At 41.7% G+C, this 17,973-nt stretch overlaps 1 protein-coding gene across 1 annotated transcript; it reads left to right on the forward strand.

Annotated features, from left to right (window-relative positions):
• Positions 1 to 3,730: 3,730 nt before the first annotated feature.
• On the forward strand, positions 3,731 to 11,820 carry LOC132584676 (vomeronasal type-2 receptor 26-like). Its single transcript, XM_060256576.1, has 5 exons — positions 3,731 to 4,021; positions 4,346 to 4,648; positions 6,099 to 6,326; positions 7,455 to 7,581; positions 10,919 to 11,820. The coding sequence occupies exons 1-5, from the start codon at positions 3,731 to 3,733 to the stop codon at positions 11,818 to 11,820; spliced, it is 1,851 nt and encodes a 616-aa protein (XP_060112559.1).
• The last annotated feature ends 6,153 nt before the right edge of the window (positions 11,821 to 17,973 follow it).

Genomic DNA, 17,973 nt, shown 5'->3' on the forward strand with positions numbered 1-17,973 from the left:
ACCTTGCCCGTATCTCCTGGTAAAATTAGCATGAGAGAACATGTTCAACAGTTTCGATGGCCCCTGTTCCACAAGGACAGAACCTCTCTTTCATAGGGATCTTTCTATATCACCCCTCTAAAACTGCTGAGGTGAGCGCATGCCATCTGGCTAAAGAAAATGTTCTACGATGAATGGAGGATTCCAGGGATGAGAGATACGGTGCTGGTGCTACAATGTATCTAGAATTATCTGGTGTCAAATAATTTGGCACTTCGCCGAGATCACGTTGCCATTTGGTATCAAGCACCCTCTGTCTGGTGATGGCTTTTGCCTGGTCTAAGCCTATATTTAGGAGAGAGTGTGGGGAAAGACCTAGGCTCATCAATTTATTGTAGACTGCTGTTTACCAAGAAGATCGAAAGCCATCTGAAGGACTAATGATGGCAATCCTTGGGGGCAATAATTTAGCATAAGCCAGAAATTAATAGAGGCTAGGGTTGCCCTGGCTTCTATTTTAATCGAGCCAAATTCCAAGCGTAAACTTGCATTGGAAACACATCTGGGGAGTCGTAAAAGTGCCCTTATAAACTTTGACTGCACTAATTCTATTGGAGTAAAGCAAGAGGATGATGGGCCTAATATTGTTCCATAGAAAAGCTGAGCTAGGCTGCAGGCTGAAGCAACCTGGGAAACGTGTTCCAGGGATACCTTACGAATATTTCCTGGGAAGAAACACCCCTAAACAGATTCAGAATACACCTAATTAGGATTCCTTCTTTAGTTCAACAGGTTTGGATTGAATATAATTCTAAGCAGTGTGATGCGGTGGCTAAAAAGGCAATTTTGGGCTGTATCAACGGAAGTATATTGTCCACATCACTTAATGTGATAGTATCACTTTACTCTGCTCTGGTAAGACCTCACCTGGAGTATTGTGTTCAGTTTTGGACAACACATTTTAAGAAGGATATAGACAAGCTGGACGGGTCCAGAGGAGGGCGACGAAGAAGGTGAGGGGTCTGGAGACCAAGTCCTAGGAGGAAAGGTTGAAGGAGCTGGGGATGTTTAGCCTAGAGAGCAGGCGGCTGAGAGGTGATGTGATCACCATCTTCAAGTACTTGAAGGGCTTTCATCTAGAGGATGGTGTGGAATTGTTTTCTGTGGCCCCAGAAGGTAGGACCAGAACCACTGGGTTGAAATTAAATCAGAAGAGTTTCCGGCTCAACATTAGGAAGAACTTCCTGACTGTTAGAGCGATTCCTCAGTGGAACAGGCTTCCTTGGGAGCTGGTGGGCTCTCCTTCCTTGGAGGTTTTTAAATAGAGGCTAGATGGCCATCTGACAGTGATGAAGATCCTGTGAATTTGGGGTAGGTATTTGTGGGTTTCCTGCATTGTGCAGGGAGTTGGGCTATATGACTCTGGAGGTCCCTTCCAACTCTATGATTCTAAGCAAACAGGAATCAGAATGCCATCCACAGGAATTAACTAAGGTCTTGTGCCTGTAATCTTCAAATGAAAGGCTTTTCTTGGACAGTAAGGCTGTGGCTATTTGCTCAGTGGGGAACTCTGAAAAACAAGTTTGATCCACTGAGGAGCAGAGAAGAGCCGCATGCTCAGATGTGTGTGTGGGGGGGGGGGGTGGAGGGAGAGAAACATGTTTGCTTCCAAAGTTACTACTAGGAACATAAACTCTGTAGGCATACTTATTCCCCACTGGAATTATTCAAATTACGATAATTAAACAATCCAGCCAATGTTGCAGAGGCAGTTTACAAACTGCAAACATAATAAAGAAGCAGTCGTAATAATAATTACTGCAATACTTGTGTTCAGTTGAATGTTGGAAGAAGAGACTCAGTCGTGTTGATCTCTGGCATTTCCTCTTCGTACGAGGCAGGCTTGAAATCAGAGTGTTGGAACTTCCAACAGCATTCTGAAAACCAGCCTTACTAAGACAAAGACATTAATGGCCAGACTCAGCAATTCTGCAAGGGAGCTTGACTGAGAGAATTGATGCAGTAAACAGAGAGAGGGGAGGCTGGGTCTAGAAACAAGGGTTGTTACTAATGGATGATGAACCTACTGGTGTGCCTGCTGCTTCTGCCTTGCATTGTGTTCAGAGTTGGTATGATGCAGTGCACCAGAAGGGAGATCCCTATTCCACATGAATGGTACCATCCAGGAGACATCCTGATTGGTGGTGTTGTTTCTCTGTTCAATTACCAATTAGATGAATTAGAGTTTAAAAAATTCGTGTCTGAAGAAATCTTTGCAGCCGCAGAGTAAGGAAATTATATTTTTCTTGAGCTTATTGTGAACCCTCAATACCAAATAATATCAAATAATGATGGTTAAATAGCATGGTTAACACTGATAATGAAATAGAGTGCTGAAGTTGTGAAGTAGAGCGGAAGGAGTTGTGCAAATCGTGGCTGTGATCACACTCACGAAATAATGCACTTTCAATCCACTTTCAATGCACTTTCCAACTGGATTTTGCCTGTTCACACAAGTAAAATCCAATTAGAAAGTGCATTGAAAGTGGATTGAAAGTGCATTATTTAGTGTGAATGATCTCAGCTGACAGTCTTAAATCATTTTTTCTTGGACAATTGTTATCTGGTCTACAGATTTCTCAGGATAGCAAAACCAACGAGAAAGTGGCCCTTTAAAATCTCAGCATTATTGTAGCATGCTTTTCATGGTTTGAAATCCATTACTGTGGGGCAAGTAGTGATGAAGTAGGTTGTTTGGAGTAGTTATAGAGAAGGAGGAGAAAAGGGGGATCAACCCTGAAAGAGACAACAATAGCAAACACTAAAATTGATTTAATCTTTGTCTATGTAGACAGCAATTTGTCATCTGGAAGAGTTGCTCTGATACTTAATACTATTTTAAAGAGATGTTTGAAACTGCCTTTACTCTGATGTGAAGGCTATTAATCTAAACTGCCTTCTGTCTGACGTGAAGGCTATGCTATTCTGATGTATAACTAGAATTATTCAGGATGAAGAAGGGGAAATTGTGTGTTTATCCTTAGATATATCAGTAACATAAAAATCTATGCTTATAGAGCTCTAATTGCCTTTGAAGCAGAATATATTAAAAGTGTCATTAACTGAAATGGTGCAAAAAGCATTTATTTCTCTTTCAATTTTTTAAATATAATTGGCTATACTAGTCCTTGACTACATCATTAAGATCTTGTATTGATTACATCATTAAAATCATTAAGAGTATTTTTCCTTCCCATTTCTGTCCTTTAGGGTGGTTATTAGTCTTCTCTCCCTTTCCAAATCCTATATGCTAACCAACTTCCTGGTTTATTTGCCCATTCGAAAAAAATTTGTCTTGCGAATTTCAACTTCTTTTCCATTTCCTCTAATTAAATGAGATTTATTTGATGCTGTAGCATTTTCATTTCATTTTTCAGTTCCAACAAACTTGGTTTCTGCTCAAGGTCCTTCTCTTTTTGACTTAGTGCAGTCATCAATTCCTTAATCTTTTTTTCCCCTCTTTCCCCTGTTCTGTGTTGCATTAAATTTTATTAGCAGACCTCTAACATAAGCTTTACTATTCTAATGTGTAACTGGAATTATTTGGGTTGAAAATAGGGAAATTATGTGGTTTCCTCAGACAATAACATGAAAGTGTATACTTCTAGAGCTCTCATTACCATTGAAGCAGAATATATTTAAAAGTGTCATTAATTGAAATGGTGTAAAAGGATTTATTTCTCTTTGAAGCATGGCAACCAAATTTTACCAGCACCTCCTGGCCTTGGCCTTTGCTGTTGATGAGATCAACATGGATCCCAAGATCTTGCCTAATGTCACTCTCGGCTTCCACATCTATGACACTTACAAAGATTATAAGATGTCCTACCGCACCACTCTGGAATTGCTTTATAAAAGCCATAGATATTTCCCAAATTTTGAATGCGACATTCAGAAGAATCTAATGGCCATCATAGGGGGACTTGGATCTGATGACTCCTTCCACATGGCAGACATTCTAGGCCTCTATAAGATTCCACAGGTAGGCTGTGTGCATGGAAGAATGAGAGATCTTGTCAAGTAAATGCCTTTCTTACTGGGACATGCTCAGAAGTAGAGAAAATTGTGAATGAAAAAATTGTCTGGGGGGGGCAAAGAATTAAAATCAAATGGAAACCTTTTTGAAAGTGAGATGTGATAGTTGTAGAAATACAATACTAGTTGCTTGTATAGATTCCCCCCCCCCCCCGCCATTAGCCATTACTTAGAAATTGCCCTTTGTGCTCGTTTTAAGAACAGTCAGCAGTAACAAGGCGCAGATGCACTTGATAACGCAGTTCAAACATTTCTCTTTGTTTCCTTTTAGCTCACATATGGATCATTTCCCCCAGTTGATAGGGTCAATGCTAAGTCCCCTTCCTTTTACCGCATGGTTCCCAATGAAGCCCATCAGTACACAGGGATTGTCCAGTTACTTCAGCACTTTGGATGGACGTGGGTTGGGCTCTTTGCTGTGACTGATGATAGCGGAGAGCATTTCATCCAGGAAATGGAGCCTTTGCTTTTCCAGCATCGAATCTGTGTGGCTTTCACAGAAATGTTTGGAGGCCAAGGTGGCTGGAATTCCTTTGAGGTTGTATATTTATTTTCAGGTGTTCATCAAGCTTTGGTAAACAGCAAAGCAAATACATTAATCATCTATGGAGAAACTATGACCATTATTGCATTGACCACATTTCTACATATAGGTTATCACAAACTACTGGAAAATACTTCATTTAGAAGGGTGTGGATTATTACTGCTCAGGTTGATTTTGCATTAACAGGCATACAAAGGTCCTGGGGTTTTGAATTCTTCCAGGGTGCAATCTTCTTCTCAATTCACTCCCAAGAGCTACCAGCATTCCAGACATTTCTTCAAAATATAAAACCATATCGGATAGCAGAAAATAGTTTCCTCAAGGATTTCTGGGAACAAGCATTTGACTGTCTACTTCCCGATTCCCAAGAATCATCTCAGAGTGATGGAACCTGTACTGGGGAGGAGAAGCTGGAGAGCCTTCCTGCACCTCTTTTTGAAATGCAGATGACTGGCCATAGCTACAGCATCTATAATGCAGTCTATGCCATAGCACATGGTCTGCATGACATGCATCTATCTCGCTCCAACCACAGATCAGTGGTGGGTGGTGGCAAAAGAGATGGCCTTCATGATCTCCAGTCTTGGCAGGTAATACCTTGCCCATGAATATGTCAGTGCAGGAAACTTTGTACAATGCAAACTGATGTCGAAAATGTGTAATTTTGCACATTTTCTTGGTGGCGGTGGTGGGGATAGGGATGGTCGCTTCATGCTTATCTTCCTTTCTTATCTAATTGTGAGACCTCGGTATGAATCTTCATTCTGCAATGCAAACTTGCTAGGTGATCTTCGGCCAGTCATACTATCTCAAGGGATTGTTCTGAGGATAAAATAGGAGAGGGAACAATTATATAAACCACCATGATTCCCTGTTGGGGTGAAAGACATGGTGTACTTTGGGCCAAAGTTAGAATTTGTACGGTCGAGGTTGCCAAAGCTTTATGTCCAAATCTCAGAAAATATTTTAAAAATGTGGTTCATGGCCTGAAACCAGAAAGATTGGGGGGGGGGGCAGAAGGATGTTCAGAGTTCAAAATCTTTAAAATAAATATGGGAGTTGATAGTGCAAAAACTCAAAAATGAGAAAATGTGGGACATGCGGCAAAGAAGTCAACAAAATGGGAATATTTGATGGGTTTTGTCCCTCAAAACAATGGTCTCTCTCTCTCTCTCTCTCTCTCTCCAATATTGGGTGGTTGTGGTCCCATACTTTATGAGGGCATCTCTTCCACTCCGACCACAGATTACTGGTGGGTGGCTGCCAAGGAGATGACCTTTGTGATCTCTAGCCTTGGCTAGAGTATGAATCTATTAACTTTCCAAAGGGATGTCTTAGTAGTCTCTCTCTCTGTTTACTAAATCCAAGCCTCTTGCCAGTCTTCACCAACCAATAAAAAATCTGAGGAGAATTGAGGGTCTTCGGAATAGTGCTGGGCTTCAAATCCTTCAATGTTTTCACATTTTTTTCCCTATCCAGCTTCACCAATGTCTTCAGCATATTTCCTTTAACAACTCAGCAGAAGAAACAGTGTCTTTCAGTGGTAAGAAGGAAACAGGAGGTGGATTTGATGTCATGAACTTGGTGGTATTCCCAAACAAGTCTTATGCTAAAGTGAGAATTGGAAAAGTGGATCCTGACGCTATTGAAGGAAAGGAACTGATCATTGATGAGGACAAAATTTTGTGGCAGAGCCGCTTCAACCAGGTATGCGTTCTGGGATGTTTGTAGAGATGCCTCTGTTACCGGGTCAGGTGTCTAAGTTTGGAGGGCTGCCTTTCCTGTATCCCAGGAATCACATACCAGAGATCTCATTTATGTTTTCAATATTATATGAATTTAACAAAAGCTTGAGGCTATAAGTCAGCTGCCCAGTAGTTTAAGAACCAGCCCAGAAGTTAGCGTTGAGTATTTGCTTGCTCTTTTCCGCCCTCTATAAGCCACTTTGGGCCTTCACTGGAATAGAAACTTTATCAGCCTAGGTGGGATGAGTCATTGAGCTGAGTAGTCAATCGTATATTCAGAAATCAGACTCGAGTCTTGAAATAACATATGCTAAACAAATTAAAGATAGAAGGGGATGGAAATGGAGGACGAGGCATGGCTCACTGGAAGAGTTTCCCTTTGCACACGGAAAGTCCTACATTCAGTCCTTAACATCTCTAGTTGAAGAGCTAGAAAGGAGGTGATGGGGCAAACATCTGCCTGAGATCCTGAAGACCACCACCACTAGACAATAACCACCCTGGTAGACTAATAGTCTGATTCAGGATAAAGCAGCTTCATATGTTCTCATGGATGTGTTCAGGAGGTTCTATGAGATCTCAGACTTTCATTTTGTGGATGCCGGAGATGGGCAATGTATTCCACATCTTCCTGCCTTCGTCCAAGGAACTTAGTGATGTGTCACATTGAAAAAAATACATGGATTGAAGTTGCAAACAGAAAAATGGGGAGGGATGGTGGCTCAGTGGTAGAGCATCTGCTTGGTAGGCAGAAGGTCCCAGGTTCAATCCCTGGCATCTCCAACTAAAAAGGTTCCAGGCAAGTAGGCGTGAAAAACCTCAGCTTGAGACCGTAGAGAGCTGCTGCCAGTCTGAGTAGCCAATACTGACTTTGATGGACTGAGGGTCCGATTCAGTATAAGGCAGCTTCATATGTTCAAAATGGTGATATAACAGGAAAGTATAAAGAAACATGAAAGAAAAAATGAATTTAAATAGTTACTTATCATTCATCTCTCTTATTCCATCCCTTATACCAAAAGACCCATGATCACTAAAAGGGAAAGTTTTGCCACATTTGTTCTAAAGTCCCATTGTTCCTTTTGCATAGGTGGTGCCCATTTCACACTGCAACGAATATTGCCTTCCTGGTTCTCGGAAGCAAAAGAAAGAAGGAGAGCAATTTTGCTGTTATGACTGTGTTCCTTGCCCTGATGGAAAGATTTCAAACCAGAAAGGTAAAACACCCTACTTATTTCAGTACATGAATTCAATGCATATGTACTAACTGCTGGAAATGTGCAAACCACAATGGACAGTCTCATTCTGTCCAAAGATCTGGGATATTTCTCAACACAGTCAAAAATTTGGGAAATTCCATGTTTTCATGGGAATTCCATGGAAAATTTCATTTTTTCTTTCATGTTTCTTTATACTTTCCTGTTATATCACCATTTTGAAAATAGGAAGCTGCCTTATACTGAATCAGAGCCTCAGTCCATCTAAGTCAGTATTGTCTTCTTTTCTTCAACTGAAGGTTCATGAACAGTAAGGACTCAAGCGAAGTTCATGCATGTGTGAATCACACTTTAGCTAGCAATAGATAAGGTTGGGAAAAAAATTCACGAACTCATTCTTGATGAAGCCTCACTTCATTTTGGGCATTGCTCTGGACATTCCCAGATGTTTCCCTGATATGTAGTGCAGTTGGTGGGATGAGGTCAAATGAAGAGAAGGCCAAAACAGAATTCTGATAAGATAAAACCCAAGGTAAAATGGACTCTCTTGATGATGGAAAGAATGGAATATGACCAGGGGTCGTTTTGTAGAAAAATAGGTGGTGGAGCTCATCCAGGGATTGTTATGCAGCTATTCAATTGACAGTATAGATAGGTGGGGAGGAGGAGGGGGAGCTGTCAGAAAGGTTCAGGAGCTGTGCTCCTGTGAGCTCCTACTGAATTCAAGGCCTGAATATGAGCATCCAAATAGCCAGTTTGGTGTAGTGGTTAAGTGTGCGGACTCTTATCTGGGAGAACTGGGTTTTATTCCCCACTCCTCCACTTGCACCTGCTGGCATGGCCTTGGGTTAGCTGTAGCTCTGGCAGAGGTTGCCCTTGAAAGGGCAGCTGCTGTGAGAGCCCTCTCCAGCCCCACCCACCTCACAGGGTGTCTGTTGTGGCGGAGGAAGGTAAAGGAGATTGTGAGCCACTATGTGACTCTTTGGAGTGGAGGGCGGGATATAAATCCAATATCATCATCATCATCATCTTCTTCTTCTTCTTCTTCTTCTTCAAATTTCATAAGGTGAGCTTGGGGTTGAAAGAAGGTCATCCACACACATTTGACATTGTCCTTGGTGATCCATGTTTCTCAGATAAGATACGTATCTTAGAATGACCTGCATAACCAACAGATTCAGAAGCATTTGAGTGCAACCTGACTGTGTCATGGTTTTCCAGCCCCTTCCCGGCCACGCCGCTACTGCGGCTGAGGCCGGGGGCTGCATTTGCCTCCTCAAAGAATGGGAAGCTAACGTGTCTTCCCACCCATCCAGGGATCAGGGGTGAGTGGGATGCTGGGGCTTTATAAGCCCCAGCCTTGCCCAAGAGCACGCAGTTGGTCTTTCTTCTTGTCCACCCTCCTGCCCAGCAATAGTGCAGGATTAGCTGGTCGCTGGTTTTCAGGGCCAGGTAGGAATTTTTTCATCCCAATTAATTGACCTGGATTGTGGTGTTTTCGCCTACCTTGCACTGTTTGTTTAGGGTCAATTTGGGATCCCTGTTATAGGTTGAGTTTTAAGCTGGTCACTGGCTGGAGTTAGGTGGGGCATATACTGCTGATGCAGCAAGCACTCTGACACCTTCCTATTTTGCACATCTGGTCGGTTTGATTGGCAGCTGGGCTGTATGGCTCTCTGTCAGGATGGCTGGCCAGCGGTTGCCCTCACCTTGAAAGGCTCCTTAGTTGGAAAGGCTGGAAGAGGGGGGGCAACCCGGATCCAGCCGCCTGGTAGCAACCGCAGGGATGGCTCACGCCAGGGGCAGGTGGCTCACCCTATCCAGGACAAGGCAGGGTAGGGTCGTACCCTGGGCTCGTCTGGTCTTGTTTTTCCCCACCACTTTGATATGTTAATAAAGTGGCCCTGATTTTCACCCAACATACGTGTCTGCCTCATTATTCCGACCGGGCGAGGGGAATGCATTTATGGGGTGGGGGTCTTGTTTTTCTCCCCGTAATTTACTTATAAGTGTCATATGTAAATCTTTAACTATAAATGACTAATAAAGCACTGAGCACAACAAGTAAGTAGCATGTACACAATATGTGTCTGAGATGCCATCGGATTGCAGCTGACCTATGGAGACCTAAGCAAGACCTCAGTTTGAAGGCAAATGAGAAGCAGAGGTGGTTTGCCATGGCCTTCCACTGTAGAGTCTTCTCTGTTGATCTCCCCTTTCAAGTATGGGTCCTGCTTAGTTTTCAATAACTGACGCGATCAGGCTAGACCATGCTGCCTTGGCTCTGTATCCAATTATTATATGGGATTAGCATATACAATATATCGTATAATATACATTATAATATGTATTTGTGTTATTCATAATAACAGGAACAGCAGCAAGAATAATTCAAATGTGTATGAGAAAACAAAACATGTTGTTTTTGTGAAGACCTGCATCCTTCTCTACTATCTACGTCTATCTTTTCCTCTTTCCCACTGCCTATAGATGTAGTCGGCAGTCAGAACTGGGATTTTTTTTTTCTCAATCTGATTGTTGAAATGTCCTGTTAATGTTTTATTTGGCTGTATTTGGTTGTTGTTTCTATGGATATAGTCCATCATTCAGAGCTCTGAAGTATCGGGGATTGTTCAATTCAACAACAACAGGAAGAGCACCGCCGCAAGAATGTTATATGCAAAATATTGGCGATTAGACAAAACTCCAAATATGGAAGAATTAATAGATAAGGTTTTACAAGCTGCAGAAGCAGATATACTCACGACAATAGTTAATGGGAAATTAAAAAAAAAATTGGCAGATCAAAGATGGGAGAAATTATATGATTGGATACAAAATAGAGTTGAAGATGAGAAAAAGCAAGTAAAGGGTTAAACGTTGTAAGAAATGACTAATAGAGGATGAATATAAAAAAAAGGAATGGATGGATTGTAAGAATAGTAAGCATTGTAGGAACTTAGGAAACAACTTAGGAAATCTTTGCTCTCTGTTTTAATAATTTTGTGGATTTCGTATGTTATTGTTTTTGTTTATTTATTTGTAATTGGATTATGAAACAGGAAACAATAACAGGATGTATGGGATACATATGTAATGTAAGGTATTTGAAGAATTTATAATCAATAAAAAAAAGTAGCAGGGATTGTCCAATTCAACATCCGGAACAGCAATAATTCAATTGTTTCCAATTGTGTCTTTTTTGTCATGACCTAGAAACAACACTGAGAAATCAAAATAAAAAAGATCTCACAGAGATTCCTGAAACCACAAGAGTAACTGATCCAAATCATATGTGTTACCACTATTTTCATTCTTTCTTCCTTCTCTTTTTTAGATATGGACGATTGTATTGAATGCCCAGAAGATCAATATCCAAACAAGGACCAAGATCAATGCATTTTCAAGACAATCAGCTTCCTGTATTATGAAGAACCTTTAGGAATCAGTTTAGCTTCAGTGGCACTTTCTTTTTCCTTAATCACTGTATTCGTGTTGGGAATTTTTATTAAGCAAAGAGATACCCCCATAGTCAAAGCCAACAACCGGGATATCACCTATACTCTTCTTATCTCTCTCCTGCTCTGCTTCCTTTCTACTTTTCTCTTCCTTGGAGAACCTACCAAGGTGTCCTGTTTCCTCCGACAATCAGCTTTTGGCATCATCTTCTCAGTGGCTGTTTCTTGTGTCTTGGCCAAAACCATTACTGTGGTTGTGGCATTCATGGCCATCAAACCAGGGTCCAGCATGAGGAAGTGGGTGGGGAAAAGACTGACCAACTCTGTCATCCTTCTTTGCACTCTTATTCAAGCAGGCCTATGTGTGTTGTGGCTTGGAACCTCTCCCCCATACCCACATTTAGACAAGAAGTCCCTGAGCACACAGATTGTAGCAGAATGTAATGAAGGGTCTGCCATCATGTTTTATATTGTGTTGGGCTACTTGGGACTTCTGTCCCTCATCAGCTTGAGCATGGCTTTCCTAGCCAGGAACTTGCCAGACACGTTTAATGAGGCCAAATTCATCACCTTCAGCATGCTGATGTTTTGCAGTGTGTGGTTCTGTTTTGTTCCAACCTATCTGAGCACCAAAGGGAAATACACGGTGGCAGTGGAGATCTTCTCTATCTTGACTTCTGGTGCTGGGTTACTAGGTTGCATCTTCTCCCCTAAATGCTACATTATTCTGTTGAGGCCTGAGCTGAATAAGAGGAATCAGTTATTAGAAAGAGTAAAGTAATGAATTAAGGATATTTGCACCCTGTTCTTGCTTTCTGTGGCTTTTCATTGTCAGGAAATTGACAATTTTAAGGGCTCTGTGTTCTTCTTCATCATTTTTAGCAGTCTTTTAGTGTCTAATTCTGATCTACCTGGCCACCAAAATGAAATACCTGGTAATCATGGAGTTCTTCTGTGTTTCATCTATCAGTGCTTGGTTCCTGGACCGTATCTTTCTCATAAATCCTATATCACGTTGCTATGACCTGATCAGAGCAAGGGAGAACGTAAACACATGACGCAACCCATGAGGAGGAACGTAGGCACGACAGCACCCAGCTCTGTCCTTCCAGACCAGGCACAGTGTATCCAGCATGGAGCAGCACCTTTATTCTGCCTCTGACCTATGCTGCTGTTGGGTCCAGTGTGGCTGATCAAGAAGGTTTTAGCACCTGAGCCCTGACCTGGATTGCCCAGGAAAGCCCAAATCTCATCATATCTCAGAATCCAAGAGGTAACAAATCTGGCAACTCTAGCAAAATTAAACTTTTATCTGACATTTATGTCCCTTGTCATATTTTCATGGATTGTTTTTCTATAGATGGTTCTTTTTCCCCCTCAGTTGTAAGCCAGGTCTCAGGAGAGATGGGATAGGGATCTTCTCTATAAAATTAAATTAAAATAAATTTTCAACTGGAAGATACAGGGCTGGAAGAGGGACTTTTGCCGTCCCTCCATTCTTCCCTTCCTTCCTGACCTAAATCTTGCCCTCCCTGCTGAAGCCTTTTTTGTTTGTTTGTTTTAGCAGGAATACACAGGGACCCTTTTTGTGCAGAAATGCACAGGAATGCAGTTCTGGCTGGCTTGGTGTCAGGGGTGTGTCCTAATATGCAGATAAGTTCCTGCTGGGTTTTTAATACAAAAAAAGCCCTGTGTGAAACAATGGTGACATCGGGGGGTGGGGGGGTGGCCTAAAATGCAGATGAGTTCCTGGCAGGTTTTTCTAAAAAAAAAAAAAAAGCCCTGACAATAATTTTTCAGCTTGATCATGCTGGGCTGGAAGAGGGGACTTTTGCTCAAAGATGATGTAGTGAAACGTATTGCAGAGCTGCGGACAAGATGGATATCAATAGCAATCAAAAGGCTGGAGTCTGAAGCACCCTGCAAGCAAGTTTCAGGGCTACCCTAAGAACATTTCCTGGGAGGAAGCACCCCTAAACAGACTCACATAGGGTTCAGAATAGACCTACTTAGGATTCCTCCCTTAGTTCATAGGATTTGATTGGGTATAATTCTAAGCAAACATGATTAAGAATGCAATCCATAGAAATGAACTAGGGCTTAGTGCCTGTACTCTGTGCCAGTTTGGTGTAGTGGTTAAGTGTGTGGACTCTTATCTGGGAGAACCGGGTTTGATTCCCCACTCCTCTACTTGCACCTGCTGGCATGACCTTGGGTCAGCCATAGCTCTGGCAGAGGCTGTCCCTGAAACGGCAGCTGCTGTGAGAGCCCTCTCCAGCCCCACCCACCTCACAGGGTGTTTGTTGTGGGAGAGGAAGGGAAAGGAGATTGTGAGCCACTCTGAGACTCTTCGGAGTGGAGGGCGGTATATAAATCCAATATCTTCTTCTTCTTCTCTTCAAACAAAATACTTTTTTTCTTGGGCAGTAACTATTCCATGGTATTTGCTCAGAGGGGAACTCTGAAAGCCAGAGACAAATTTGTTCCACTGAGGAGCAGAGGACACCTGTGTGCTCAGATGTGTTGGGCCGGGGGGGGGGGGGTGCAGGGCACATCTGCTTCCAAAGTTACTACTTAGGACCTAAACTCTGTAGGCATACTTATCCCCGCTGGAATTACTCAAATTAATGTAATTAAACAATCCGGTCAATGTTGCAGTGCCACTTCAGAAAGTGCAAACATAATAATAATACTCTAATAGTTATTACTGCAATACTCATGTTCAGTTGAATGCTGGAAAAATGGGCTCAGTCTGTTGGATCTCTGACATTTTGTTTTGCTATATGGTGGACTTGAAACTAGAGCGCTGGAACTTCTATGGACATTCTGAAAATCTGCTTTACTAAGACAAATTCTTGGCTTCAGACATTCATGGCCAGACTCAGCCATTCTGAGATTTCTATCCTACCCTCTCCACGAGTGGACTCAGGGCGGCTAACAGCATTAATATTTACAATTTAAAAACCAATAAAGTACAGTTGCAATTTTAAAACCATTATGTGGTGCTGTACCACGTCAATATAAGCGACAATCTTGATGCTATAGACAGAAAGCTGAGAGGCTGGATCCAGAAACATGGTGGAACTACTAGGGTGGCTGGTGCTTCTGCCTTGCATTGCGTTCAGAGTTGGTTTGATGCCGTGCACCAGAAGGGAGATCTCTATTCCACATGAATGGTACCAGCCAGGAGATGTCCTCATTGGTGGTATAACTTCTCAGTTCACTTATCTAGTAAATGAACTCAAGTTTGAGAAATATGTGTCTGAAGAGATCTTTTCGTTTATAAAGTAAGGATATCGTATTTTTTTTTCTTGCGCTCATTGTGATCCCACAATGTCATATAATAGCAAATAAGAAAGTTAAACAAGACAGTTAACACTGATAATGAAGCAGGGTGGTGAAGTTGTGAAGGAGAGTGGACGGAGTTGTGAATAGGATCACGGTTGGTCTTGAATAATTTTCTTGGACAATTGGTATCTGCTCAAAGATCTCCAAGGACTGCAAATCAATCAACTAGAAACAGAGATAAATTCCCATTTAGACCCCATGTTGGTTGCCCTTGGAATTCAACTAGGCATGCCCACGATATGTTTCAGTTGCACAAGATGTTCCTGTCAAATGAAATGTCAATTCCTTAACTGATGGTCTAACTAACCAATCACCTTTTAAAAAATGTACTTCACTGCCTCCTTGCACACTCAATCCACACCCCTGTCCATACTTGCTTTAGCCAAGTTTATGCTGATCTGCCCAGTTTCCATTTATTCCTGCTTTCTCTCTCTCTCTCTGTATCACACATTGTTTTCTTCTCATTGTATGGTTTAGGATCAAAGTTATTTTATGTAATCTTTAAACCTATAAATGAGCATAATGAATCCAATGTATCTATTTTAAATGAAAGCTACATGTTTTTATCTTTCTGTAGTCTTGATTTTAGATATTAAAAATGTTATTGTTACCACAATAAGCAGAAAGCAATGTTTCTGGAATGTGGAGGGGGGGGGGGGACCGAGTCTGTGTTTCTAAGGATTTTATATTGTTTTATTGAAGATGATTGCTATTTATATCAATTTTACATGTTTATTTTATTTTATGTTGTGATCCACCCTGAGCCTGCTAGCGGGGAGGGCAGGATGTGCATCTGAATAAAATGAATGGATGGATGGATGGATGGATGGATGGATGGATGGATGGATGGATGGATGGATGAATGAATGAATGAATCAATGAATGAATGAATCAATGAATGAAATATGTCTCTGCCTTCTCAACATAGCAAAATCAAGAAGAAAGTAGCACCTTAAGATCTTGGCGTTGTGATGGCATCCATTTCATGATCTGAAATCCATGACTTATAGGCAAGAAGTGATGAAGTAGTCTGCTTGGGACAGTTATAGTGAATGAGGAGAAAAGTGGACTATCTTAACTGTCTTTAAGAAAATCCACTGAATTGTCACAATTCTCAATATTACACAGAGCCACTGGTAGAAGACTCATTTCAAAAGCTTAGGTATGGAACTAGTTGGTCTGTTGCTGCAAAAACAGTAGAGAGTCCAGTAACACCTTCAAGACTAACACATTTTATTGTTGCATAAGCTTATGAGAAACAAAGTTCTCTTTTGTCTTTTAAAGATACTACTGCACTCTTTGCAATATTGGCATATGGCAACATCCAAACCCTGACTCAGTGCATGATTCCATTCGCTGTTCTAACCCTGAAGTTAGCACTGATGTAAGCAAGCACAAATCTCAATCTTTTGAGTTGGTGTCTCTATGAAACCACCAAAACATCACTCCTTTAACCCAACTTGACTTTCGTAATGATTCGACCATGTCCAGTGGTCTCTGTACCATACAATGGAGTCAGAGAGTGTAAACCATCATTGAGGGTTGAAATTTACACAGCTGATTCAGAAATGCTGGCTGTGTACCAAAGCCAGTGGTTAAGAGAACTGAAATGGGTTGAGAGGTGTCTTGTGGGTGCATTTCTATGACTTTGTAATAAAATGAACACAGATTTGCTAAAAAACTAAAAAAAAAATCATATCTGAATTTGGGGAGGGATATCACCCCTGAAAAAGACAACCAGAGCAAAAACTAGCATTGAAATGACATTTAACATATTTTTAGTTTTTGTTTATGTGAAGGTTAGACTGTAGTTTGTCTTCTGTAAGAATTGCACTGATACTATTTTAAACAGAGTAAACTGTCTTTACTCTGATGTGAAGGCTATACTATTCTAATGTATAACTAGAATTATTTGAGATGAAGACATGGAAATGCTGTGGGTTTTCTTCCCCTCAGATATAAGAACATAAGAGAAGCCATGTTGGATCAGGCCAATGGCCCATCCAGTCCAACACTCTGTGTCACACAGTGACCACAAAACAAACAAAAAAAACCCCAAGTGCCATCAGGAGGTCCACAAGTGGGGCTAGAAGCCCTTCCACTGTGCCCTCCCCCCAAGAACCAAGAATACAGAGCATCACCGCCTCAGCAGAGAATTCCAACAATACACTGTGGTTAATAGTCACTGATGGACCTCTGCTCCATATGTTTATCCAATCCTCTCTTGAAGCTGGCTATGCTTGTAGCTGCCGCCACCTCCTGTGGCAGTGAATTTCATATGTTAATTACCCTTTGGGTGAAGAAGTACTTCCTTTTATCCTTTCTAATCCGACTGCTCAGCAATTTCATTGAATGCCCACAAGTTCTTGTACTGTGAGAAAAAGAGAAAAGTACTTCTTTCTCTACCTTCTCTATCCCATGCATAATCTTGTAAACCTCTATCATGTCACCCGCAGTCAACGTTTCTCCAAGCTAAAGAGCCCCAAGCATTTTAACCTTTCTTCATAGGAAAAGCGTTCCAACCCTTTAATCATTCTAGTTGTCCTTTTCTGTACTTTTCCCAATGCTATAATATCTTTTTTGAGGTGTGGTGACCAGAATTGTACACAGTATTCAAAATGAGACCACACAATCGATTTATAAAGGGGCATTATGATACTGGCTGATTTGTTTTCAATACCCTTCCTAATAATACCCAGCATGGCATTGGCCTTTTTTATTACAATGACACAATGGCTTGACATTTTCAGTGAGTTATTACCACGACCCCAAGATCTCTCTCTTGGTCAGTCTCTGCCAGTTCAGACCCCATGAACTTGTATTTATAGCTAGGATGTTTGGCCCCAATGTGCACTACTTTGCACTTGTCCACATTGAACCTCATCTGCTATGTTGATGCCCACTCACCCAGCCTCAACAGATCCCTTTGGAGTGCCTCAGAATCCTCTCTGGTTCTCACTACCCTGAACAATTTAGTGTCATCTGCAAACTTGGCCACTTCACTTCTTACTCCCAACTCCAAATCATTAATGAACAAGTTAAAGAGCATTGGACCGAGTACTGAGCCCTGCAGCACCCCACTGCTTACCATCTTCCACTGCGAAAATTGCCCATTTATACTCACTCTCCTGAGTGACTGTTAGAGCGATTCCTCAGTGGAACAGGCTTCCTTGGGAGCTGGTGGGCTCTCCTTCCTTGGAGGTTTTTAAATAGAGGCTAGATGGCCATCTGACAGTGATGAAGATCCTGTGAAATTGGGGTAGTTATTTGTGGGTTTCCTGCATTATGCAGGGAGTTGGACTATATGACTCTGGAGTTCCAACTCTATGATACTAAGCAAACAGGAATCAGAATGCGATCCACAGGAAATAACTAAGGTTTTGTGCCTGTAATCTTCAAATGAAAGGCTTTTCTTGGACAGTAAGGCTGTGGCTATTTGCTCAGTGGGGAACTCTGAAAACCAAGTTTGATCCACTGAGGAGCAGAGAAGAGCCGCGTGCTCAGATGTGTGTGGGGGGGGGGGGGCGGGGTGGAGGGAGAGAAACATGTTTGCTTCCAAACTTACTACTTGGAACATAAACTCTGT

Source organism: Heteronotia binoei, chromosome 15 (assembly GCF_032191835.1).
Source record: "Heteronotia binoei isolate CCM8104 ecotype False Entrance Well chromosome 15, APGP_CSIRO_Hbin_v1, whole genome shotgun sequence".
Taxonomy (NCBI): domain Eukaryota; kingdom Metazoa; phylum Chordata; class Lepidosauria; order Squamata; family Gekkonidae; genus Heteronotia; species Heteronotia binoei.

Excerpts from the sequence above, each read along its gene's own strand:
- LOC132584676 (XM_060256576.1), top strand. The coding sequence starts at position 3,731 with ATGGCAACCAAATTTTACCAGCACCTCCTGGCCTTGGCCTTTGCTGTT. Across the intron at positions 4,022-4,345 it reads GCCTCTATAAGATTCCACAG|CTCACATATGGATCATTTCC; the intron begins GTAGGCTGTGTG and ends GTTTCCTTTTAG. Across the intron at positions 4,649-6,098 it reads CAGGTGTTCATCAAGCTTTG|CTTCACCAATGTCTTCAGCA; the intron begins GTAAACAGCAAA and ends TTCCCTATCCAG.